Source organism: Balaenoptera acutorostrata, chromosome 21 (assembly GCF_949987535.1).
Source record: "Balaenoptera acutorostrata chromosome 21, mBalAcu1.1, whole genome shotgun sequence".
NCBI lineage: Eukaryota > Metazoa > Chordata > Mammalia > Artiodactyla > Balaenopteridae > Balaenoptera > Balaenoptera acutorostrata.
The window spans coordinates 33,026,729-33,053,406 of record NC_080084.1 but is presented as its reverse complement, the minus strand read 5'-3'; the positions used below and the strand labels follow the sequence as shown (position 1 = coordinate 33,053,406).

The following is a 26,678-nucleotide window of genomic DNA, read 5'->3' as shown; positions in this document are numbered from 1 at the left end:
GCTAGGAAAACCAAGAAAGGGTCCACAGAGGGGCCGACATTTAAACTGAGTAAAAGCTCATCAGGCAAAGAGAGAGACAGTGGGAATGGGAGAGGGTATTCCGGCAGAGGGAGAATACCATGGGCCAAGCCAGGATTAAAGTAGCTTCCTTTTTTTTTGGCTGCAGTAGAGGGAGCTTTGGAAGAAGTGGTAAGAAAACAGGGTTGGCTGGCTGCATACGGTAGGGAAGGTATGATAATATACCCTGTCTACCCCTGTGTGCTGAGGACATCAGTGCAAGCACAACTGTTGGGCAGGAGAATCAGAAGACAAGCCAGGAAAGACAGGACAAACAGTTCCATGGGCACTGGGCCCAAGATGATATAGAGAGACGGAAAGCAATGAGTTGGGTTCTCAGGGACCCTGTTCAATCTTCAATAGATTTGTGTGTAGACAAGCATTTTGTCATTGAAGTCCCTTTTTGTTTCCCCCTGATTTTTACTGTCTAACAAACATTACAAAAAAAAACCAAACAAAACTTACCTTAATAAGTCCAATGAAAGAAGGTATTAGAAAATTGGTAACTCTACACTGAAATCATGTTTGTACACACAGCAAACATGGTTAATGGGTGGTTAAAATAACCCATTGAAGTAACAGTGTTTACCTTACTCTTATCAATCGATGTATGTTATCATTTACAGAAGACACACTAGTTCTCTACAAACTCATGTGATTAGCCCAGGAAGTAAATTGTGGAAAGTTTCAAAATCAGGTTCACTTCAAGACATGAGGCATGTGGAAGACTAGTATAGTGAGAAACACAACGTAGTAGTGAGAGAATCCAGGGAACCAGTCTTCAAAATGGCTGTGGCATTTGAGTTCAAATGTAAGCCACATTAAAATATCAACTGAATTTAAACAATCTCTTGGAGAAAATATATGTTCTCTGAATTTGTCCACTTCTAAATGTTATAAAAATAAAACCATAAGGCATCTACAGTAGCATTTTGGTAAGTAAATTAATAAATTTAATTTATGTAGGCATCCCAGGAATGAGTATTGTACAGAGATAGCAAAAAACACTAATTTGATTGTAATGAAATCATCAAATCAGAAATAGAGTGTAAATTTTTTTGCTTTAGTTCTTTCATTAGCTAGACTTATCTTTACCTTACTAGGGTGTTCAAAATAGGGAAAATCTACTCTGCAAGATGGCAGTTAAGGCTGAAAATGTAGTTAAAAATAAAAGGTTAACCTGAGATATTTATCATAATATACGTGATAGAATGAAAATAATTGAGAAGCTATATAAAGAAAGGAATGGGGTTGCATGAATACAGAGGATCAAATCCCATGTGGATAGCCCTTAAAATGAGGGCTGAGTTATTTCAGCATCCACTGCAAATGAATATGATATTTTTGGCATTGTAAAATTATCACTCGTAAAACTTGGACCTTGTTGATGAATTTAAATAGGACCCATTTTCTTGCCTTATTCTTAGATTAACAGTTAATGATGAGACAGCTTTCCATAATGTAAGACTGACTTTGCAACTAATTCCATACCAGGCAAAATGCAAATGGTTTTCTCTCGTTTTATATCCACCTAATCGTTCTCCTTGAACAGGGTGAGGAGAGTAACTAGAGTGAACCCAAGCCAGACAAGGGCTCTGAGAGTAAATGCAAGTCAAGAATAGCATCAAACACAAAGAAGAAAACGAAGCCAACTATGTAAACATAGCAAAGTGAGCATAACTTATTTTCACCATCTCACAAGACTCAACTAAAATGATGGAGCTAAGAGGAATGGGAAAAGAGCCCAGTGCAGATAAAAGCTGATGATGTTTTGAAAGTTGCAAAGCAAATGGATAAATGGTAACTGACTTAGAAGAGCAAAGAAACCTCGAGCTTAAACGTCTAGAGAGGGAGTCAGTAGGAAGCATCCAATTCCCTCCACAGATTCCCAGAAAGGCCGGGACATTGGGGGTACTAGAAAGCTCTGAAAATGCGGTGTAGAACAGGGTGAAAAGGAGAAATTTCCTACCTCCACCCTCCTGCCCACCCTCCTCTGGAATAAGACAAAAGTAAAGTCAGACAGGCTTTTCTGGGAGCAGTGGTGAGAAGTAGCAGGGGAAACTTCTCCAGCACAGCCCTCACCCTGAGACACGAGCACAGGACCCCATGGCAGGACAAGGGCCTTTCTTTTCTGGAGAAACAAATCAGCCCAGGGAAAAAAGACCTACAGATACTGACACGTGGACCTCCCTCTATCAAATACCTCCATCATATCAGATGATCTATACACTCAGATAAACAGAATTTCAATCAGCTTTTCAGTCCTCAATATTAAACATGACTTTCTACCCATTTGATAAAAGCCTCTAGCATGCAAACAGAGACCAGACCAAACAAAAAGGGGATTCCTGGGATCACAGTGATGGGAAGTCCCAGGATAACAGCTGCTCTGTAGACCTAGGGAGAACCAGTCTCACAGGGAGCAGAGCAACAAAGGGGTTCATGGGTGGTGTCTCCAAGAGAAATAAATGGGATTGGAAGATTATCTAATGTGTAGACAGTTTTGGAGAAAAACTACAGTGCTTTTTAGAAATTCTTGTGGTGAGTTAGTGATAGGTACATAGAAAACTAAGCAATGAAAATGATTGTCAATGATTAGCTCAACAAAAACAAACAAAAATGGGGCTTCCCTGGTGGCGCAGTGGTTGAGAATCTGCCTGTCAATGCAGGGGACATGGGTTCGAGCCCTGGTCTGGGAAGATCCCACATGCCACGGAGCAACTAGGCCCGTGAGCCACAATTACTGAGCCTGCACATCTGGAGCCTGTGCTCTGCAACAAGAGAGGCCGCGACAGTGAGAGGCCCGTGCACCGCAATGAAGAGTGGCCCCCGCATGCTGCAACTAGAGAAAGCCCTCGCACAGAAACGAAGACCCAACACAGCCATAAATAAATAATTCCCATTTTTAAAAACAAACAAACAACAACAACAACAACAAAAACAAACAAAAATGACCAGAAATGGAATAGAATCATAGTACACTCTATGGCTCAGCTCAAACAGCATTCACATAGTCATCCATGTGTGCATGTAAATGTGAACAAGTATGTCTTTATATGCATATATAACATGTTAAACAAAAATCAGAACCATACTGGGTAGATGGGGAGGGGACGTGTATGTCACAGTGAAAGCTATACAGTCATATTTTAATCTTCCATAGAAGGAAGCCTATAGATAACGTCTAAAAGTGATTAAAAAAAAAAAAGCAGAAAAAGCATTTTATTTAGAAACATGTAAATTAAATATCAGAAGGATATTGTAGGGGTGAGAATCTGGGCTGGGAAACAGTAGGGCAGGGAATGCCATTTCTATTAGAGGCCTCATAAATTACACTTGATTCTGAAAACATTTTGTTTTGGGTAATTTTACCCTTACAAAAGAGTTGCCACAACAGTACAGAGAGTTCTCATTTACTGGTCACCTAGATTCCTCTATCGTGTGAGTCTCCAACCTTTTCTTTCAAAAGTGCTTTGCACCTAGAACCAGTTGTCAATATCTACAAAAACATCTTGCTGGGCTTGTAACTGGAACTGAGTCGATTCTAGAGTTCAAAATGGGGAGAACTGACAGCTTTAAAAAATACCGGGTTTCCCAATTCATGAACATAGTATCTCTCTCCTTTTATTTAGGTCTTTTAAAATTTCTTTCCCAAGAATTTTGTAGTTTTCAGCATACAAATCCTGCAAATATTCTGTCAGACCTAAAGTTAAATATTTCAGCTTCTGGGGTTGCTAATATAAACAGCATTTAAAAAAATTAGAATTCCAGGTGTTCATTGCTAGTACACAGAAATACAACCAAATTTTGTATATTGACCTTGTATCCTGTAACCTTGCTTAACTCAACTTACTAGCTGTAGGAGCTTTTCTATAGACTTGTTGATATTTTCTAGGTAGACAATCATGTCTTATGTAAATAGACAGTTTTATCTCTTCCCTTCCCAATCTGTGTGTATATTTTTTTTCTTACCTTATTGCACTGGCTAGAACTTCCAATACAACGCAGAAGAGGAGCAGTGAGAGCATTAAACTTGCTTGGACAACTTTGTGAGGCAGATTAATTTGGTTTACTATAATAGCATACACCCAAATTGCTCTTGTTTATAAATTAATGTGTCTATGTAAAGCACAAGGGTTTTTTGTTTGTTTGTTTAAGTAAAAAATGGTCTATTGTTATTTGGTACTGGTGCTAGCTAACTGTCACAAGCTTTTATTAGGTTCTTCAACTCTCTATTCCTCATAGAATAATTAGAACATTCTGAAGGATCAAAAGAACTAAATGCCACTTTCTGGATCAGAACCAAATTAATTTTTTTCTTTAACATTCATTTTCATTTCTTAATATTTTGAGAAATTTTCCCAAGAAATTTTCTTCAGCTGTCTTAAAAATTAATTTATTCACAGAGCATTTAATAAGCAAAAACACTAAACAAGGTACCCTTAATTTTTGGTTTCTCAAAAAAAAAAATTAAAGAGAGGGAAAACAACAGTTATTTCCATGTACAAGTGATGTGAGAAGATCAGGATGAGCAGAAAGCAACCTGTAAGAGGGATTTTAGGTTGCACTTGAAAAACTGAATGATGATGATTCACTGCTGGTGTCGATAATTACAACTTCAATAGGAAGCTGATTTAACTTACTTGAGAGTATTACTAATCGTGTTGAAACCATTTATTAACATTCACAATGTCTTACTGTAATTGTAATATTGTTTATTCCAAGTTTCTAAATAGCCAGGCTAACCAATCATTATTTTTGGACTTGTCTCCAGACCATACTACCTACCATATATAATTGTTAAATTCAACTGCAGTTTTGGTACTAAGAATACTAGTGAGAACATAGCAGCTAAAGAAAAAAATGGGGGGGGGGCTTCTTTGTGGGAAAAGTCAACAATATTCTTTGCATACAGAAGACTTCATATTGTATAAAATGCCAACTGAGTGATTAAAATTCAAATCTGATGGTTAGAAGCTTGTGCCACAGATTTAACCAATGGGAATCCTGTTAATTTCAAACAGGTCGAAAGTACACGTTATTTTCTCCTTTACTCATTGAAAAGAGATTGGGCTTGTCTTCATCACCCTATGCCCTTCCACCCTTCCCCACACCAACTAGGGTAAAAAACTTGGTTGTGAGAGTCTGTGGAGGTATAGAAACATATATTCAGCATTTGCAAATTTCTTCTTTCCTATCCAAGAGTAACAAAAATGGTCCTCACTAATTTTTTCGCTATTTTTAGCTAACAACAGAATTATAAAAATTAAATTATATTTTTCCTGTCAGATCTCATAGACTCTTTGCCTCACTCATGAGAGTAACTGATTCTCTCAAACAACAAAACTTTTAGAGAATCTGCTACTAGGTCCATTGTTTCGACTTTTTCTAGAGGGAGAATAGCAATCTTTGTGTTTCTTCCACAAACAGACGGTATAATGTACTGGTTAAGAACACAGAACCCAGACCACTGGGTTAAAGCAATGTCCATCTCTTCACAGTTTTGTGACAAGAAGCAAGTCAGTTAACCTTTCTGTCACACGAAAACATTATACGTCATCATAGATTACAAAAATATCTGTGCAGTTAATGAAATTGCTGTGGCAATAAAGTTGTTTCTAGGTTAAGCTTCAGGAGAAAAAATTGGGGCTATCAATAGCATAACTTTTAATAAACATACAATAGGGTGCTTAAGTCCTGAACACTTTGGAGCCAGAAAGCAGAGGAGGTCTAGTCTCCCAGAAGGACCAACGTGAACTGGCAAAGTTTCAAGGTAACGATGTTTCTTCCAAAATAAGTATTTCCAACACTTCTCAGAACACCAAGAAATGCTTTCTATAATGCCATCAAGTCATTTTAAAAATACAAACCTAAGTAGTCTCCCTCAATGAGGCAATTTTCCACGTGATTTTTAAAATGCAGGTGAAATTCACATAATACACAAGTAACCCTTTTAAAGTGTACGGCTCAGTGGCATTCAGTTTATTCACCACGTTGTGCAACCACTACCTCCTTCTAGTTTCGAAACTGTTGCGTCAGCCCAGGAATACACCCCGCACCCATTAAGTGATTACTCCTCATCCTCTCCAGTCCAACCCGGTAACTACTAATCGGCCTCTGTCCGAGGATCTTCCTCTTCCAGACCCATCATAGGAAAGAGACCCCACAGTATATGATCTTTTGGCTTCTTTCACTTGGCATCGTGCTTTCAAGGTTCACACGCGTTATGATTTGAATGAAGACTAGTGACGGGTGTCAAAAAGTCTTGTCTACTAATATTAGTAAATCAATATCACCTGAGTGCCCACCGGACACTCACTGCCTTCCTCGTCACACAGCTGGCGAGTGGCAAGGCTGGCAGCAAAATTCACTCTCTTAGCCATTAACCTTTTAAAAACACACAAGGTGGTGCGCAGTCCCAGAATGAGTACATCAAAGTGTAAGGCAGCAAAAATCAAAATATCCCCTAGGCTATCTCTGGAAGTAGATGCCAGAGAGTCTGTGGGCTACGAATGGAGGAAAGCTGAATTCAAATCCAAAATCCACCATGTTCAAGCGCTGTGATCGTGAGCAATTTATCAGAACTGTTCAAGTCTCGGTTTCCACAAAGGACTGTTATACTGACAAGCTGAGCGTAGGTAAGTCTCCTGACAAGACGGCCCCACCTCTTTAACTTTTCTACGTGACTAGCATCTTCTGGAAGCAGCACCATCTCCACCCTCAGACACGCTCACTGGGCGCCAGCCCCTCCCTACGTGGTCCTGGGACCAGCAGCACCTGGGAGCTGCGAGCAGATGAAGAACCTGAGACCCAGACCCACAGAATGAGAATCTGCATTTTAATAAGAACCCCAAGTGATTCGCATGTTGTTAAGGTTTAAAAAGCACTGCTCCAGCTGTCTCAGAAAAGGGGGTGGGAGGAGCACAGAAGGAAACCCAGAACTTAACACAGTGTATTTAACCAAGATGGAAAAAATAAGCAATAAAGTACTAAAAATAAGTAGTTAAGAATTCTTCTCTCTTTTTAAGAGATATTAACTGACAGAGACTAAATACCAGATGGTAAGAGGAAAGAGAAGCTACATGTTGATATGTACCTTCCTACAAACAAGTTTGGCTATATCATATGCAGGCATTCAAGTTAGATTTATTCCGCTTATATTTTACCCCATCTTTTCAGGCTGCAAAAATGAAAAATGGATTATTCTTGGATTTCAGAGCTTCACTGCTCATGATTAGCCACTTTTTACATATTGCTAAGTAGAGAGCAGGGTGACCCAGCATTTTACCAGTGTAGTTAAATGTGAAGTCCAAACATCTTTATAAATAACACAAGCTCCACTTTTCTTATCAAAACGAAAACAAAGAAATAAATATAACACATTCCAATGTAACTAAAATAAATAGCAGAAACATCACTTCGCCGTATGAAAACAAAGTAGAAATTATTATTACCATCCCTGACAATAAACCAAATATTATGGCTACTAACAGCAATCTCTGTTTTTTGTTCTTTATGTGAATTTGAGTTCTAGAGATTTTTTTCTTAAATGAGCATCAGGTCATCTTATTTTCATGAATTTTAATGAGAAACACATGAACTACATGGACATTTCTGTAATTTATAATGATGTACAGTATTTTTAAACGACATTTTTAGCTCATCAGAGGCAAGGATAAATTCCAAGATTTTTAAAAGAAATAACAGTAGGTTTAGTCATCCATCAACTCACACATTGATCCAACTAGAAAGTGCTGTGTTCCACGTCCTATCCTGAGTCCTGGGCCACATAAGTAAAGACAGGCACAGCCTCTGCCCTCAAAGAGCTTGCGATCACTAAATAAATAACCAGGGTCTGCTAAAAAGGGGCTGCTTTAATGTTTCAAACCGTCTCTGTTTCGCCCCAGTCCATTGTGCTGAGGAGGGGTATGGCTGTCTCTATGCGAGGTTTTCTTTTTGTTTTGTTTTTGGGGTTTTTTTGTTTTTTGTTCTACGTGAGTTTTACTACCAAAAATATTGTCCACAGTCTAACAGTTGAAATAAGTGTTCTACTTCGATAGGCATCCACAGAATATTAGAAATGCCTAAAAGGAAAAAAGTCCTGTGCATAGTATTAATGCCTGTATACTAGTCTTTCTTGTTTTGCTGTCATCCGACGAAACCAAAATAGAAAAGAGTTATAGGAAACAAAGTCCAGTGGAGATGCGCTTCCCTATTCACCGAAGGACCCTCTCCAATGGCGTGCGATATAGCACATAGCAGGCAGGCTGCAAGGAAGGCAGGATGGACCATGTGAAGGACGGAAGCACTTCATTCTGCCCCAGCGTCCCGAGAGCCCACAACCAGAGATCACACAACTGCACTTATGTGTCAAGGCTAATGTCCCCAGTCTGTGAACTCCCTGAGAACCACCAGTGTTTGATAAATTATTAGGTTATGCAGAGCTTTAATATTCAAGCACAGGATATTTGTTCTTGCAAAAGAACAAGGACCAATTTAAAAGGACTAAGAAGTAGATCTATCAGGCATCTAAGGCAAGCTGCTATTTCAGTTGACAAAATCACTTTTTTTCTTTTTTTTAAAAAATAACTTAATTTTATTTATTTACTTTTGACTGCATTGGGTCTTCGTTGCTGCATGCAGGCTTTCTCCAGTTGTGGTGAGCGGGGGCTACTCTTCATTGAGGTGCATGGGCTTCTCATCACGGTGGCTTCTCTTGTTGCAGAGCACGGGCTCTAGGCATGCAGGCTTCAGTAGTTGTGGCTCGCGGGCTCAGTAGTTGTGGCTCGCGGACTCGAGCGCAGGCTCAGTAGTTGTGGCTCACGGGCTTAGTTGCTCCACGGCATGTGGGATCTTCCCGGACCAGGGCTCGAACTTGTGTCCCCTGCATTGGCAGGCGGATTCTTAACCACTGTGCCACCAGGGAAGCCCGACAAAATCACTTTCAGTTACGTATTTCTTATTCTCCAGTTAAAAAAAAAGAGCCTAAAAGGTTTTCTGTAGAGAACCTTCCAGGGCAATGAATTTTAGGAGAAACACATTGTGTGGATCATACATAAAAAGTATCAGGTAGCAAAATGTTGTCAATTACAGTTTTTGAAAAACATAACAATAGTTTTTTTAAATCCAGTATTTCTTACATCCTCTCTCTTCAAAAACCTAATATTTCCACTAAAGCCCAATTCACAGAGGGTACTTGGGCAGGGATGAACAGAGCTCAAGTATGATGTTCTGTGGCAATCTATTCTAACTCAGGAATAGAGCTTAGAAACCTAAAAGAATGCACAGTTAACAATGTCCCCAAGGTCACCAACAGATAATCTCAGTGATGGAGAGCTGACCCTAATTTTCGAAAAGTTCCACAGAATGAAATCATGGTTGCATTTTCTGATGAGAACCTGAAGGTAAGATATTCTGTGCTGCTGTTTAAGGAGAGCACTGCTTCACTGGGATGCCAGAAACACAGGTGAAAGTTTAGGAATTCAACACAAAGTTGCAAAGGTTAAATAATAAATAGTTCCTTTAGGTATAACTGAAGTTTTTTTCTAAATATGAACTTTGAATTTGTGATCCCATTCCACATGGACTAAGTTGAGGTCCTAGAATTCTCAAGCATAAAGCGAGGAAGAGATAATCTGAGGTTAAGAAAAGTTAAGAACTGGCATCTCTACTTAGCTGCCCCTAGTTAACCAAAACAAAACAGAAGCAGTGAGACCCCTGAAGGCCGTATTTTGAAAAGCAACAAGCCCCGCACAAAGGGAATCACTGGGTTTTCTCATGTGTAGACTCGTGCGTTTACACTGTTTGCCAAATACGGTAACTTCTGCTTTAACATACACAACCTTAATCTAGTATTTTCTTTTTCCCCTGCTAAAGCCAATAGATTCAGGTGCTTCACCAGACCAATTCCAATTCATCATAACAAAACCAAATTGTCAGGCCCCAGGAATGCTGTCTTTCAATGTGCCACGCTACGAGGCTTGAGTCACATTTCATGCTGCCCCGTCCAGACGCCAGCAGGTGCAGAGACAGTTCTACACTCACTGTTTCCACTTCTTTTCTTACTGTTAACTCTTCGTCCCTCCTTATCATTAAGCCTGATGCTTCCAAGGTCTCTGACCACATCCATCTGGTCAGACCTAATGGTCATTTCTCTGTCCTTACCCTCTTCGCCTTTCAGTGGAATTCGGCACCACTGAACACGCTCTGCTTCCCGAGACGGCTCCCATTTTGCCTGAGAATCAGTCCTCCTGGTGGTCCACCTCTGCCACCACCTGATCCTTCTTGGTTTCGCTTGCTGGCTCTTCTTCCTTCTCCCCAACTTCTACAGGTTGGCACAGCCCAGAACCCAGTCCTAAGCTCACTTCTCTCCTCACTCCGCAGGTACCACAGTTTAGATACCACCTATGTGCTAATGGTTCCCAATTGGATATTTACAGCCCTAACCTTTGCCCTGAATAAACAAACAAATAAACACTGAATTACAGAAAATATAATTTGATATTTATATTTTATACAATTTGATGTGATATCTCTATGTGGTTGTTTAATAGAAATCGCAAACCTAATATGTATAACCCAGAATTTTCTTATCGTACCCCAAACCCTGCAAACATTTTTCTCCCCCAGTACTCCCCACCTCAGTAACTGGGACCACTGCCTACCCTACAGAATTCTCAATCATTTACAGCTGCTCAAGTAAAACATTTAGGCAGGAGGCACCTTGACTTCTCTATTTCCACACACCTATGTTCTCCAACCCTGTCAGATCTTCCTAGAAAGTGCACCAAACTGATCCCGGTCACGGCCATGGTGCTTTCTCACCTGGACGATCGTTAACTGCCTGCTTCAGGTCCCTCTGTTCTTGCCTCCCTGCAATCCATTCTTTACATGAAGCCAGAGAGAGAAAAGCCGGCCGCCCTCTTGTTAAAATACCCCGTTGGCTTCCCAAGCTCCTGGCCATGACCTACGAAGCCGAAGGCCTGTCCTCTGCGTCCCAACTAAGCGTCCCGGGCTGTGTCTCCTGCAGTCTCAGCCGTGGGACCTTTCCAGCACCTCTGCACAGCGGAAGAACCAATTATCGACGTGAAGCTACGAATTCCAAAATGACGGTGGGACTTCACTCATAACACAGTCAACGGCTGCGGTCCAGGACTTCACAGCCTCCTCCCCCTGAAGATGACTTTCACCCCTTAAACTCAGCACGGGTCACTCCAAGGTGACACCCACAGTCCTGTTCACACAACTTTCCAAGGGTTCTCGAGAAGGGCAACACCCAAGCCCCGGACTTTCTAGGCGAATCACTTTTTCCTATCTGTCCTCAGTGGTGAGGCTATGCAGCTGGGAGAGCACAGCACCTCCAGGGTGGAGAGAGTACCCCAGGTCTGGCTGGGACGACAGGATGGCAGAGCTGGTGCAGGAGCCCTACAGGTCCGCTACTTCCCGTGGCCCCAGGGTGTGCAGAGAAGGATCCTGGGCACCTTCCAGGAACCACCGCAAGTGAAAGGAGCAGAGGACGGCAGGCTCTGTGTCTGTCCACAAACAGAAGCCATTATTTTAATAATGAGAACTCTTAAATTAGGTGTACTTTGAGATGACTGTTTATAGCCAGTGCCTAGGGTAATACCTTTATCAAGACTGTTTCAAAGATTCACATCCAAGCCAGGTGAGCTATCTGTCCTAGTGTCTCCACCACTAAACAGAACAATGTTTATTATCTCACAGGGTCCCGGAGACAGCGGATGTGAAAACGTTTTTTAAAGTATAAGTACTTCATCGAGGTATAATCTGCGGCAGAGTGAAAATAACTTGAATTAAGCCAATGAAGATGCAAAGACCCAAGCTGGAGATCTTATGTCATCAACGCCCAGCATGTGGTTGCAGCCAATAAATGTTTGCTGGAGAACTTAAGAAAACAGCTCACAAACCCTGGTGACAAGTGTGGTGTATAAAGTACATTCTGTCTAAAAATTATTCAAAGTTAATATGCCAACTTAAGGTTTTAAGAAAAAAGAGAGAGAGAGAAAACAGTTTCAAGACGATTCCTTTTGAACAGTCCCGGGAAGGCAGGGATGTACCAGAACACCAGTGAAAACCCCAGATTCCAGTCTGGTTCTACCACTGGCTGTAATTTTAGGAGGGTGACTAAGCAGTCTTCAGAGCAACACGACAGGCATGGGCTGCAGGAACTATGTTTCATTCTAATTCGGTTGTTTTATTCCGTGCTCACGCCAATAACGTACAATACGTCTTATCAAACTCATTACCTACTGAGTTCAGTGTGAGAAAGCCAAAACTGAATCACATCATTTCAAGACAATTGACCCACTATGACATCATTTTTTGATTTATGAAACACTTGATTATAAAGTGTTTTTCTGTTCTTCTGTTGAGTTCACTGCCTTGAAATGTGGCTGCAGAACTGATTTAGCTTCTAAGCCCGGGATTTGCATTTACAGGTGATTTAGCTTTAAGACCCTCTATCAAGCCTTATTCAAAAGCAGTCAGAATCAACACTTTTAGACCTGAACATAGAGGCTGAGTCACTCCTCTGCGTGTCTCTGAAAGGGGTACAGAGCTACATGTACTGGGAGCAGAGGGGAGAAGAGGTGACAGGGCCCCTCCCCTCCCTGGACAGAGGTGGCAAGTAGGCAGAGCGGAATCACAGGTGAGTCAGGAGGAGTGCGGCAGACACCAAACAAGTGAAAGTGAGACAATTCTGCTAAAGAATTCGAAGAGCCCACGCTTGAACAAAAAATAACAAACACACTTCAGTCTAAAGGGACACTTTGGTCAAACCGATTTCTCTGTTTTTCTGTTGTGTTACTTCCTGTCTCCTGTGAACAGGACATAGGCCTAATTTCTGTTTCTGATAGACAACTCAGTCACGAAGCAGGAAAAGCACAAGTTATTCTCTTTGCTGAAAACAGCAGAGTTAACAATGGAAGTGGGAACTGTAAACAAGTAGAAATCGCCAACAGAGTTTTCACTCACACACACACACACACCAGATTAAGTAAAAATTCAAACTGAACTGTGTTATAAAATCACCATGATTTTCTGGCTATGACTAACTGGACCACATACAACTGTCTAATTTTGAAGAGCTGCTAGAATTCTCCTTCACAAAAAATTTCCAGAGAATACCACACAAACCCTGGAATAAAAGCATTCCCAGCAATGCTTTTCTTGGAGGCAAGTCCATGGCGCTCGCCAAGAGGAGTATTTTAAGAACCCCCCAAACTGCACTGGGGACAAGGAAAAAGGAGGCAGACCACAGGGTGAGAGTCACTCCTTTTGCACAAAGGCAACATGACCCTTCAAGTAAGTGTGTGGAGTCTTCAAACTTTGACCCTAAAAGAAGCTGCCGCCTGTGAAGCTCCTGTCCAAAGTCGTGAACAAGTTGCAGATGAGTTTTAAACTGTGCACTAAGCTTTAGAAACTAGCTGGTGTGGCTTTGTAAGCGGCAGGGGCAACTTCTGTCTCTCAAAAGAGTTTATCATGTTCGTCCGATTGATTTTGTTTAGAAAATTAATGGAGGAGGCCATTCAAGAAGCAGCGAGGATGTCTGTCTTATTTAAGATGGAGCTGAACAGGGAAAGGGATTCAGTTCATTTCTACGGTTTTTTTTTAAGGCAATAATCTATATTAGTATCAATGAACACGTCATGCCCGCAAGAGGAAACCTGTGAGTCATCACAATTACATGACCAGGCATTTTTCTTTAAGCCACAGTGCATCCTGTGCTTTTTGATTTCCCAGCGGTTGGTGCTTTTCACAAATAGTGAGTGTTCGGGCATCGTTGGTAAGCTGTTTTCATAGAGAGACACAAATCCCAAAAGTATCCTTAAACTCTGAGAGCTCTCACTTGGAGTACTAGGACTCTGATGGTTCTGGAGAAGCTTAAAATAACAATATATGAAAATCAGTACCACGGTGGCTTTAGGAGAAGTGGTGTCTCAAATACACTGAAATCCGCAGGATCAGGAAAGAGTCTGTTCTTGGGTCCCCCAAAGGCCAGACGCAGATGCTCCTCCCTTTGTCCACCCAGACCACCCCTGTTCCAGCCTTCTCTCACAACCCCTTCCTCGATAAAGGGGCCCCGGAGCCTCTTCTCCTACGAGCGCCAACAGCGTTTACAAGCTTTTGTGGATGTTCCCCAGGACCAGCCGTGGAACGGACGGGTCCACGGCCAAGGGTTCACTGGTGCAGAGCAAGTGTCTTTTGTCAATTTTAGGGTTAATACGTCCTTTCCGTATATAAAGACCACGGGGACAGGATGTAAGAAGTGATTTTTACAGCTCTTGCAGGGGATGAATAAGTTATTTCTGTTGTAAGGCTAACATACGTTAGGTTCTTACTTTTTGCCAGTCACCGTGAGGCGCACCACACACCTTTAACTCTTAGCTTTCACACAATCCTGTGAAGGACATCCTGTCGCTAGGTCCATCTCCCAGACGAGGAGCTGCAGCTCAGTGAGATGCAGCGTCTTACCTAAGGCTGCCCTGCGGGAAGGTTCCCGCCACCCAGCAGAGTCTATTCCCGTTTTATGTGGGGATGGATTAACTTTAAATCCCCAAATCCCGGGGCAGCCAGGTGGCTCACCGTTTAACTGTCCCGTACTGAATTTTTTTTTTTTTTTATTGCAACTGATAAAACATTGGAGGCCTGGACACTGTGTTATAGTTCTATGGGCCTTCCTCTATTTCAAAATAAGGTAAACGCACTGCCGATTTATACGTGGAAAATGATGACGACATAATGGAAATATATGGGAACCTCCACACAGAGCAAGCACGTATGGATTTACATTTGTGTGCGGATGTGTGTTTTCAGTGCAATCATTTAAGGGCCTTGTCATCCCATTCTTTCTCTCTGAACAGCTACCTGCTGATTCCTGTCTTCTTAGTATAAGGCACTGGATGTATGAGATACCAGACAAACAAAACATAGGACCTGTCGGAAGTTGGATCTTACAGAAGAACCGGTGGCTTAATTAGTGCCTTAGCAAGGGCAAAATGCTCTTAGATTTTGAGGCAGCTGCTTTGCCACTGTTTGAAATCACTATACTGGTAAGTAAAATGTGTTGTTTAAAATTACCACTTGAATGCTTTCCTGCACTAGTGTTAAAACCCCGAGGAAGTCTCCTGGCTCAGCACTGTGACAGCCCCGCCCCAGTCCTCCCCTGGCTCCTGTCCTGGGGGGTCCACACCCCACCCTCCCCCGCGGGTCAGCCTCGCTCCAGGCCAGCACCGCCGGTGAGCACCGCGTCAGGAAGGACATGAACAGATTGGGGACGGTTGGAGGCCCAGGGAAACCTACTCTATTCTTTCTGTAAGCGTTTCCTTTTTAATTTTTCTCAACGTGCTCTGTTTCTGAACGGTCTGTCTCCTTATTTACAAGGACCTAAGCCCATTCTGAGGACTAGGAATTTTACATGAAGGTGTGGGCAGGGTCCCTGCTGGGGGGACCTCTGAGGGAGAACGTGGTCCAGGCCTCCCTCCTCCTCCCTCGGGCTCCTTGGCTTGCAGACACGTCACTCCAAGCTCTACTCTTCACATGCCTTCCTCCTTCTGTGTCTTCCTAAACTTTTAGAAAGCCTGCCCTTACAGAATTCAAATCAATTAAAAGTCATCAGCCGGGGACACAATAAACAGTGTTACATGGCCTTTATAGAATTAATGCACTTGTGCATGTGGGAGAAGGCAGGATAATGGCGCCCACAGCTGTCCACAGGCGGGTCCCCAGGATCTGTGAATGTGTTACCTTCCACGGTGACAGGCACTTTACAGATGCGATGAAGTTAATGACCTCGAGATGGGAAATGCTCTGGTTTATCCAGGTGGGCTCCATGAGACCACGAGGGTCCCAATAAGTGAAAGACGAAAGCGGGAAATCACAGATTTGACTATGGAAGCAGAGGTCATGACCTAATCGCTGGAAGGGGACACAAGCCCAGGGACATGGGTGGCCTACAGAAGCTGGTAAGGGCAGGAAATAACTGTTGTCCTAGAGCCTCCAGAAACCTGTTTCAGATTACTGACCTCTGAAACTGTAAGAAAATAGATTTGTGGGGTTTTTTTTTTTTTTAAGCCTCTGAAAAATTTGTTACAGCAGCCAGAGAAAACTAATACAGTACCACGGATCCTGAAGCAGAAGAAATTATTCAAGGTGATGCTACCTTGTGTTATTTAAGAAAATCGGCCGAGTGGGCTGACTATCTGGCAAGGGTCCCGTGGGTGACACGGGGGCTCCTGGGGCTTCCGTCACTTGTGCTCAGCTGCAGGGAGTCAGGGGGGAACAGGGGCAGCCGCTGTGTCAAACTGCAGGGCCACGCATGGCGGATTCGTGGATCCGGTGACGCCTGGCGCCGGGTGGATGGCTCGTTCCTGCGCTCGTGCCTCTCACAGCTCCGTGACGTCTGCCTGGGTGCGTAGGAGGAGAGAGAAGCCTCCACACGCACCCCTCTAAATCATTATGGATCTTTGCTAAGTCATCTTCTTACCAACTGTTATGTGGTCGTCCAAGTCAACAACCCCGGGATTATCCCACTCCTCTGCCCTCGCAACCTGCAGCCCATCCACGAGAAAGCCTTTGACCTCGACCGGCACGAGCGCATCCAAATCAGAGCGCGTCTTGCCACCGCTAGCCCTCCTGCCACCCACTCCGAGCTGCAGTCTCTCCCACTGGAATACTGACCCCAGCAGCTGCCAGCGGGTTCCCTGATGCCATCCTGCTCCCCTGCAGGGAGCTCTCCACCCAGCAGCCACGTCCTCTGAGAAACACAAGTCAGATCACGTCACTCCCAGGATAGAAACCTTCCCTTGTCTTATCACGACACAAGGAATAGGACACAAGCACTTTACCACCGTTCCCGTCACGATCTGGCTGTCCCATCTCATCTTCTGCTATTTTTTCTCTTGGCGTACCGCAATCCGACCTTCTTGTTATTCCTCAAAGATACCATTCCTGCTTAGGGGTTCTGCCCTGGTATAATGCCTGGGGGCTCTCAGTCGGGGTCTGCAGTGCCAACTTCACAGGACCCGTCTGGGAATGCCAACAGCCCAACACCTGGAGGCCCAGGGTGCCGTGGAAATATATAGGAGTCTCTAAGCAGAACCACCCTTTGTCTGGGTAGTTTGTGTTCTTATTTTTGAGTTGTGACAGCTTATATATTCGGATGTAAGTGCTTTGTCAGATGAGATTTGCAAGTATTTTCTCCTGGTCCTTTCATAATATTCTTCACAGGGTAACAATTTTTAATTTTGATGAAGTATAACGTTAATCTTTTCTCTTACACATCATGGTTTTGGTGTTGTATCTAAGAACTTTTCGTGTAAACCAAGGTCATGAAGATTTTTATCCTATGGTTTTGATCATTTTACATTTTAGTCTGTGATCCAGGTTGAGGTAAGTTCTGTGCAGAGCGTAAGGTTATAGGTTAATTTTTTTGTATATAGACGCCCAGTTGCTCCAGCACCATTTGTTGAAAAGACTTTCTCCACTGAATGGCCTTTGCATGTTCATCAAAACCAGTGACCGTTTGCCTGGGTGTATTTCTGGACTCTCCGTCTGTTCCATTATGTCTGACCTTTTGCTGAGACCACATCGTCTTGATTATTGAAGTGTCACAGGATACCTTAAGATCAGGTAGTGTTATACCTCCAACTGCTTTTTTTTTCTTTTAAATTTTATTTATTATACGAAAGTCATACACAAGTAATATAGAAAATTTGGAAAATTTTCTGTATTAGAAAACTTTCTATATTATTTAGAAAATAATTTTTTCTATATAAAATTTCTAATAAAATTTTCTATATTATTTAGAAAATAATTTTATTTAAAATTTTCTAAATTTTCTATAAAATTTTCTGTAATTTTCTATATTAGAAAATTTTCCTCTAAAACAGGAAAACCAAAGAGGAAAATTACAATTACTTTATTCCACCATCCACAGATAACCACTATTGTTAACATTCTGGAATATGTCCTCAGTCTTTTTATCTGTTTTATGTACACAAGTACACACCTATATTAAAAAAAAACAAAATTGAGATTACATAATGCTCACTACTTTTATAACCTTTTTTAATGTTCAAAGAGCATTTTTCTTTCTAGTCAAATGTTCTTCTACGTGACTTTTCAGGGCTGTGCAGTACTCCGCCATCTGGCTGGATACACAATAATTTACTTCAGCAATTCCCTATTGAAAATTTTCATTACAGCAGAAAAGAAACGAACCCCCAATCAGACAGTCGCTTTCCTTTTCTTCTCTATTGCAATGCTGGGATGAACATCCTATAAATACATCTTTAATGATCTCCTTAAGATAAATGATCAAATGTAGAATTATGAAGTCAAAGGCCATGGAAACTTTTAGGATGTTTGCCACTATCACCAAACTGACATCAGGAAGCCTGGACCACTTGGTACCCCATATGCAATATGTGGGGTGTTATTTTAGTACTACTTTGCCGATAACTGCGTCTTATTTTTTGTTACGGTTTGCTACGGGAAAAGTGCTCTCCTTTCATCAATTACTAATGAAGCACACATTTCTCTCCATGGTTTTATCCGTTTGGATGTTGGCTATGAATCGGCAGGTATGTCCTTTCACCGCCGGCTCCTGCTCCTTGAGGCTGTGTGTATAAACATCACAGGGTGGGGAAGGGGAAGCAGGATGAAGCCAAGGACACCTTCACGTGGCCCCATCTCTGGGCCGAGTGGGAAGACTGGAGACAATTGGAGAGGCAAGCAGATGGCTGGACGCTTGTCCTGGATGGCAGTGGCTGTCACCCTCCTCCTAGGGAGCTCCTGGTCTCTGTGGGCCCCTCTGCAGGACGCCCAGATGGGCCTGTGCCCTCCAGGCCTGGTCCTTCCCTGGCCTTCTGCTTGCCTCTGCATTCCCAGGCTACTGCTCCTCATTTCTGCCCCGTGACGGGTGAGGATGGCAGAGCCGCACACCCAGGGCTGGAGGGAGACCCCGTGGCCAGTGAAGCGAGGAGGAGGAGAAAGGACGGAAGCAAGGTCCAGGGACAGAGCGACCTCTGCAGCCTGCGAGTGGACCCAGACCGCCCACCCCCTCGACCGCAGTCCCACACACATCCAGCTTAGCCTGCAGAAGTGTGGGTTCAGTGACCTGCGTGCCCCTAATCTCTCTGTTTCTCATAAATGGAGACTAGGACCCAGCTCCCTACATACCTCCTGCCCCCAAACAGAGCAAACAGCTTCCTGCAGCCCCTGAACTTCGTCACCATCTCAGGCCGGGAGCCTGGGCCAAGGCTGAACCACACCAGAGCCCAGGAGTGAGACCGGATCAGGAGCTGGGGGTGGCAGGTTTACACCGCCTGATGCCCCAGAGGGGGTCACATCCCACAGCCCACCTCTCCTGGATGATGGATGGGAGAACTTCCTGCCTGCACAGGCCTGAGCTGAGTCTCACACACTGTTCTGGAAAGTAAAGTGAGGGAAGGAAGAGCAGGGGCCGCTGGAACGCCATGGGGCCTGCAACCTGCTCCGGGGGGTGCGCGTGGGGAGCCCGCGACCACCTTTGCCTGGTGGGAGGTCAGTGCAGAGACTGAGCTGCCACCGGGGTGGGGAGGGGCCGCAGCTTCTGCGAAAGCTGCTTTGCTCCCACTGCAGCGGGAGGAGCGCCTGGGCTCTGAGTCTGCACAGGCGGCTCTGATTCCGTCGGGCAGGCTCAGCTCTGTGACTCCCCAGCTCAGGGGGAGAAGCGCAGATGCGGGCGGGTCGGAGGGTCCCACGCAGAGGCGAGTATCCCTGAATCCAGAGTCTGGGCCAGACTCAGGAAATAAATACAGGGAAAGACAAGAGCGGGGGACGACTGCTCAGATGGGAGCCTCCGTGTGACCTTCTCCCTGAAGAGGAACGTACTTTAGGGCATCACCTGGAGAGGCCAGTAGGAAAGGATGGGCACAAGGAACAAGGGTGGAAGGGACACCTGGGTAGAGGGGTAGATGGGGTTTCCTTTGCTCCACTTCGTCCCGCTGTCACACAAAGACCAGCCAACCCTGCTAGTCGGAGCCTCTCCCCACCCCCGTCCAGCTGGGCTCTCTAGTCTGAAGTTGTTCTCTCTGGCTGGTCAGGCTGGGTGAAGGCTCTCCAAGCGGACAGGGTCCCCTTCCAGAAGGGGTCATCACTCCCAGCTCCGTCACCTTCCAGATGAGGGGAAGCAGCTCCTACTCCTGGAAGCCAGGGGCCGGGGGCATAAGCCTCCAGCTCTGTCCTTCTCTTCCAAAACTGTTTCATCTACTCTGTTCCTTTTTCTCCGTATACACATCTTAGAGTCAGCTTGTCTATATCGTCAAGGAATTCTCCCGTGAGTTTGAGTGGGAATGAGTTAAATCTGCAGATCATTTTGGGGAGGAGTGGCATTTTAACCACACCGAGTCTTCCAATCCATGCGCACAGTATGTCTCTCTGTTGTTTCACATCAATGTTTTGTCGTTTCCAGCACACAGATCCTGCACATCTTTTTCTGTTAGATTTGTACATAAATACCTCGTTGTTGACCTTGTATTACTGTATCCTTGTTTCCCGACAATTTGCTGAACTCACTTATTAGTTCTGAGACCTTTTTGGTATAGATTTCTTGCAATTGTCTACATAAACAATCATACTGTCTAAGAACAGAGCTAGTCTCACCTCTTCCCCTCTAACCTAAATGCCTTTTATTTCGTTTTCTTGCCTTATTGCACTTAATCAATTCACTTACGTCATGTGGGCAAGGCTCCTCCCTCAGGGCAGGAAGGCCCAGGCGGGGAGTCTTGTCCGAGCCCTGGAATTTTATCAAATAACATGTTTTACTTCCTGCCTTGCTCACAGATAGTGGTTAATCCCACAGAGAGTGGTTAATTCTACATATGGTTACCAGAAGTTAAATGTGCACCTGGCTCCGTTTCCATGTGTCATTAGTGGGAGAACATTGGCAGGACACGAAGCAGAAACACAGGGGGCACTCAGGCAGCGGTCTCCACGCCTGGCAGCAGTAAACGCCGGCCCTCATGCCTGACCTCTCTGCTGGCTCTACATTCCAGGAGAACAGTCTGGGCACAGAATCAAGTACAGCTGCCTGGCCTCATAAAAGATAAAGAACATCTCTCCCTCTGAGACACCAGGGAAGGAAGAGGTGACTGATAAACAGACAGAGACACTGTGAACTGGAGAGAAGGCAAATAGGATATTCATGCACGGAAGCTGGAGTTATTAGTGACATTTCATACAAATAAATGTGGATCGGTACTCAGACATAATTAGGTAAGGTAATCCCCAATTGCCGCCTATGCAAATAGGACTTTTGGGGGGAATTTCAGCCTTCTCCACTTCATGACTCTAAGCACTAATGTCCTAAACCTCTTGTACTGGACCGATGCAGGGTTAAATCATGACGAGGGAAAAAGACCACCGCTGTTCTTGAAAATATATCTACAGCTTGTTTGTGTATTATAAGTCTACCAGTTTAAATTAACACAGTATTAATATAACACCATGCTTAGGGGAAGGAGAAGGGAGGGTGGGTACTTAGTGGATGCAAAATGGAAACGCAAGTAACAAATGATGCTACCCTCAGACAGCAATGCTTTGGAGTGACCACAGGTTGGGGATCAAAGTAAAAACAGAAAGAGTAACAAACAATTTCAATTTCAAGAATAATGAAAACAATGATTTAAAAAACCCCCCCAGGGGCTTCCCTGGTGGCGCAGTGGTTGAGAATCTGCCTGCCAATGCAGGGGACACGGGTTCGAGCCCTGGTCTGGGAAGATCCCACATGCCGCGGAGCGGCTGGGCCCGTGAGCCACAACTACTGAGCCTGCGCGTCTGTAGCTTGTGCTCCGCAGCAAGAGAGGCCGCGACACTGAGAGGCCCACGCACCACGATGAAGAGTGGCCCCCGCTTGCCGCAACTAGAGAAAGCCCTCGCACAGAAACGAAGATCCAACACAGCTAAAAAAAAATAATAAAAATAAATTAATTAATTAAAAGAATTCTTTAAAAAAATTAAAAAATAATAATTAAAAAAAAAAAACCCAAACCCTACATTTAATGCAGAGAAATAAGGGCAAGTAATGTTAAAGATAGATACGCATAAGATAAAACATATCCAAACAGGATTAAATGAACATGTTTCATCCTAAGTAAATCCATCTGTGAAAACAATCACTGAATTCCTTTGGCTTTTTAAACCATCGTTAACATAGGTCACATTATTTCTTGGTCAAAAACGGAAGAAAGTGCATTTGACTGTGAGAACATGCACTGGACGTTTTCCGTCCAAGTCTGCCCTGATCTTGTGTCTGCCCACAGCTGCGAGGTCTGTGTCTGGAAGGCTACCTGCCCGTCCTCCTGGGGACCAGCAGTGGCTGGCGGTGAGGAGCCAGAGGGACCAGAGCAGAAGGAGAGAAAGCATGATAACACGGATGCAGGGCCACCACTCGGCCTGACCAAAGCCATCGGACGCCCTGTTTCAGGACACTAACCCAGACGCGTGCTTCGCGGACGCAGCGGCTTTCCCACTGGAAGGAGAGAATCCAGCCGCCACGTGCGATGCCCGGCGGCAGCGCGTTCTGGGTGCGGCGGGGCTTCGCGGCGAGCACGTGCGTGGGGCGGCCACACACCTCCCCGGCCAAGCAGAAGCCCTTCCGTTTATCCACAACCTGGATGACCATGCTCTGCTTTCTGCCAGATAGGAAGAAAAACCAACGCGATGGATGTGCTTCCCGAGCAGAAACATCGAGGCGATGGCAATGAATTAAAACGTAAAAAACCGGAAGAATTCTACATTGATGTCGGCTATGGCGCTCATGTCAATTTCTTTGCCGTCGATGACTTGAAATGTGGGGAAATAAAAAATTTCAGATCTCAACTCCAACCACCTATTCTAATGGCTGAGAAAACGGTGGCCCCAATGCTACCAGGGGTTTCCCCATGTGCCCGGGGTGGGGCAGGCCAGCATCCCACACCAGACCTCCTGAAACCTGCCCAGACACCACGGCAGTTATTTACTTCTGTGTCCCGTTTGAACCAATTTGTGCATGGTCAGGACCAAGCTTCTCACTCATTTTATTTGGAAAATATAACATTTGCTGAGAGTCAAACACATCGCTTTTCTACTAAGAGGGGGAAAAAGGGGTCCTTTTTATTAAGTCATCGGATCAAATCTCAGGGCAAATTTCACAAAGCTCATCAGTGTTTATCTTCTGGTCTGTCATTCCACTAATGCTTTAAGAACCCTTTTTTTCTCTTTAAATAGTCTTTCTCTCTAACTTCCTTCCCAAACAACTCTCCACTTTTCCTCTCCCTCGGTCTCCAGGCAAGTTTTGGAAATCCCCGATGAAACACAAACAATATGTAGGCTTTCTGAGCCACAGTATGACGTGAACAGTGAGTTAAGAAATAAACTTCTCTCTTCTCCAAAAATTATACTCCAAAGGGAAGGAGGCAGTTTTGTCCATGCTTGTGCAGACCGTCTCTGACAATCCCCCATCCACTTTACAGCATTTCTTATTTTTATCACCAATGAACTTGGGTTTGCCAATCACAAGGACCCGTTTCTCCACTTGTGAAATGAAAGGCTTGACCTCTACCCTGGTGAGAAGTTCTCAGGGATCCCCAGGGTACAGAAGATGGATGGGTCAAGGTCGGGTCCCATCACCCCTTCAACCAGAGGATCTGTGCTTATTGGGGTTGTGGAAAATATTAAATTGGGGGGACAAAAGGCAAAGAAAACAAAAACAAAAACAAAAACAAAAAGAAGTGAAAACCTCTAACCCAGAGGCTCTTCAGAAACCTCGTTCGTTCCTGCATATCTATGATTTTCTCATTCCAAGTCTGGGAGCTGCTGGCTATTTGTAGATCTTGGGCTTCCCTGGTAGCGCAGTGGTTGAGAATCTGCCTGCCAAGGCAGGGGACACGGGTTCGAGCCCTGGTCTGGGAAGATCCCACATGCCGCGGAGCAACTAGGCCCGTGAGCCACAATTACTGAGCCTACGCGTCTGGAGCTTGTGCTCTGCAACAAGAGAGGCCGCGATAATGAGAGGCCCGCGCACCGCGATGAAGAGTGGCCCCCACTTGCCGCAACTAGAGAAAAGCCCTCGCACAGAAACGAAGACCAAACACAGCCATAAATAAATAAATTAATTAATTAATTAATTTAAAAAAAAAACAACAAGGATCTTTTCAAGACAGGGCTAATCAATATGGCCTCAGAACGTCTAGGTCTTGTTCTTACCTTCAGACAAGAAGTATATGTGGCGCAAGAAAGAATAAAAAAAGAGAATATGGCCTAAATGAAGAGTTTGATTTTCAAACCTTCAACTGGGAAAATAACTAGTTATCAGTGTGTTTTTTTTTTTAATTTGGGGCAAAAATATAGACTTTTAAAAATGCTAGACCTGTATTCAATATTCATTTCTGTATTAGACTATTTAGGATGACCAATATATTTCACAAGACATTAACAGAAATTATGAGTGTGCTCCTTTTTCACTAGATAATGTGGTTTGAACAACCAGTCCTTTTAACTTCATGCCACCGGTGGAAAGGGATCCCACTACAGAAAGTGTTGGAAGCATGCACTCTTTTTGCAGCCTGTTTTTCACTGAGATGCCCCAATGTTTTGATCAATGTCTTAAAGCCCTAAAACCTCGGATAGATATAAAAACCACAATTTTCCCCTTTGAACGAGAATTCAAAAATCTGTTGCAAAGAATATGGCACTGTATTTTTGTTGGATGTTCTATATCGTGCTAAAAGTTTAAGGATGGTGATAAGAGCACGCCAGCAAGCTGTGAACTCTCCCACAAGATGTGCACACAGCTGCTTTAACGCAGCGGTAGAGAGCTTACCACCAGAGCGTTTCTTTAAGACCTTTAAGGGAAATGCTTCCACCAGTGAGGCTCCGCTTACGGGGCCTTCATGGGGTGGGGATGGCGGACATGCAGAGCCAATAGGTACGAGACAAGCAAGAGAACAGTAAATACTATAACACCTCCAAATGCTGTCCAAACCACTCAAGAGGTCTTCAGTGCTAAACTGTTCACAGTCTTTTAACCACCTCTTTTATTTCCAGTGATCTTCTAACTCCGATACTAAGTATCTAGAGTCACAGCAATACAGCACAGAGATATGAGCCGCCCAAGAGCACAGCAGCACAGTATATGAACGAAAACTCTAAAATTTTATATTGAGGAGAAAGTTATCAAAACAATGAGTACTTACTCAGATGGCATGCTTGTCATGACTAATGTTCTTGTTGGCTAGAGATGTCAAAAGAGAAGGAACAAAAAACAGTCAAAAATATAAAAAATATTTTTCCCACAGAAATAAACTTTAATATGTTTTCTGAAAAGTTACATCACTTAAAAGTAAACATTTAAGCATATATCAAAGGAAAAAAACTTTATATTCCTGGAAAAAAAACAGCCCAAGAGATAGAAACTCAGATACTATCCCCAAACCAACCCAAAATAATCCAGGACATGAGGTGGAAGAGAAAAAAAGTTTCCCTCCTGAAGTTCGTCCTACCAGTTGGCTAGCAGACCTCCCAAAGTGCCAAACTGTGAATACACTTCCAAGGAAGGAGAGGGTAAGAAAGGCGTTTTTCTTGCAGGCTTAGAAACCATTTTTCCTAAGGCTTCTAGGCAACCATTTTCTTGTCTTGGACACAGGTACACAGTAATGTGTGTACCTCAGTCAAGCAAATTCTTTAACTCCTTCCACACAAAAGCACAGATAATGGTACTGCTTATTTATGTGTTGGCATCTCCTATTAACTGGAAATGTAAATTTTTAAAAATAAAAGTTTAAAAATACTTTTTACTTGTATAAGAAATGCACGCTGACATATTCAGACATAGATTTTATCCTAATTTTTCATATTTCTACCTGAGTGAAGTTCATCCTTAGTACTGAGTAGGAAGTTACAGTAAAATGGTAGTTCATTCTTACTTACACATATAGCTCAACTTTTTTTTTTTTTCACTTGGAATTATGTTGAATGTTTCACTTTGACAAGAAAGTAGACTAGAAGGTATGTCCTGTAAGTTGTCTTGCATCCATTATATAAAAAAGAAACAGGTGAGAGGAAGAGAGGAAAGCTGAGACCGGCTGGTGTTCAGAGCATTCATTTCTTCAGAGGGAAAGTACACCATACACTAAGCACACGGATAGTTTTGGGTTGTTTCCCCCCCCCCCCACCCCAAATCTTAAGGTGATTTCCATGACCTTGGCCAAGGACACTTCCTAAGGATTAATGACAGCGTTGACTGTGCCTCAGGCTGGCCACTCTGCACAGCTGGCTCTCCGTCCCCAGCTGGTGCCCGGGGCTTAGTCCCGTATCCCCTCCGAGATTCTGTTAGCGTCACACGGGGTGTGTTGTTGGCTTTGATTTTAAGAATCCCTTACTTTCACTCCCTGATCTCAGTCAGCTGGCATGGAAAAACAATAGAAAAACAGAAATGTGTGTAGAAGGAGATTCTAAAACTTCCCTCATGTCTGCCCATAGCTGAAGTTTCGGATTCTGGTGGACGGAAAGGCCTGGCCCTGGAGTCACTCTGTCAGAATAGCAGAAGTTCAGGCTTTGCAGACTCCTTCCTGTACCAACTT

The 26,678-nt window shown here is 43.7% G+C and overlaps 1 protein-coding gene across 7 annotated transcripts in view; it reads right to left on the bottom strand.

Annotated features, from left to right (window-relative positions):
* The window catches only part of MCPH1 (microcephalin 1), a 273,679-nt gene that overhangs the window by 171,488 nt on the left and 75,513 nt on the right, over positions 1-26,678 (bottom strand). For 3 of the 7 annotated variants that reach the window (XM_057537232.1, XM_057537231.1, XM_057537229.1), the window contains exon 10: positions 25,293-25,330. The exons of 3 other annotated variants lie outside the window; for them this stretch is intronic. In XM_057537232.1, the coding sequence (XP_057393215.1) occupies positions 25,293-25,330 (38 nt within the window). Of the gene's footprint in view, positions 1-22,573; positions 22,752-25,292; positions 25,331-26,678 lie in introns of all 7 variants that reach the window. One more of the 7 variants, XM_057537235.1, reaches the window with a different exon arrangement.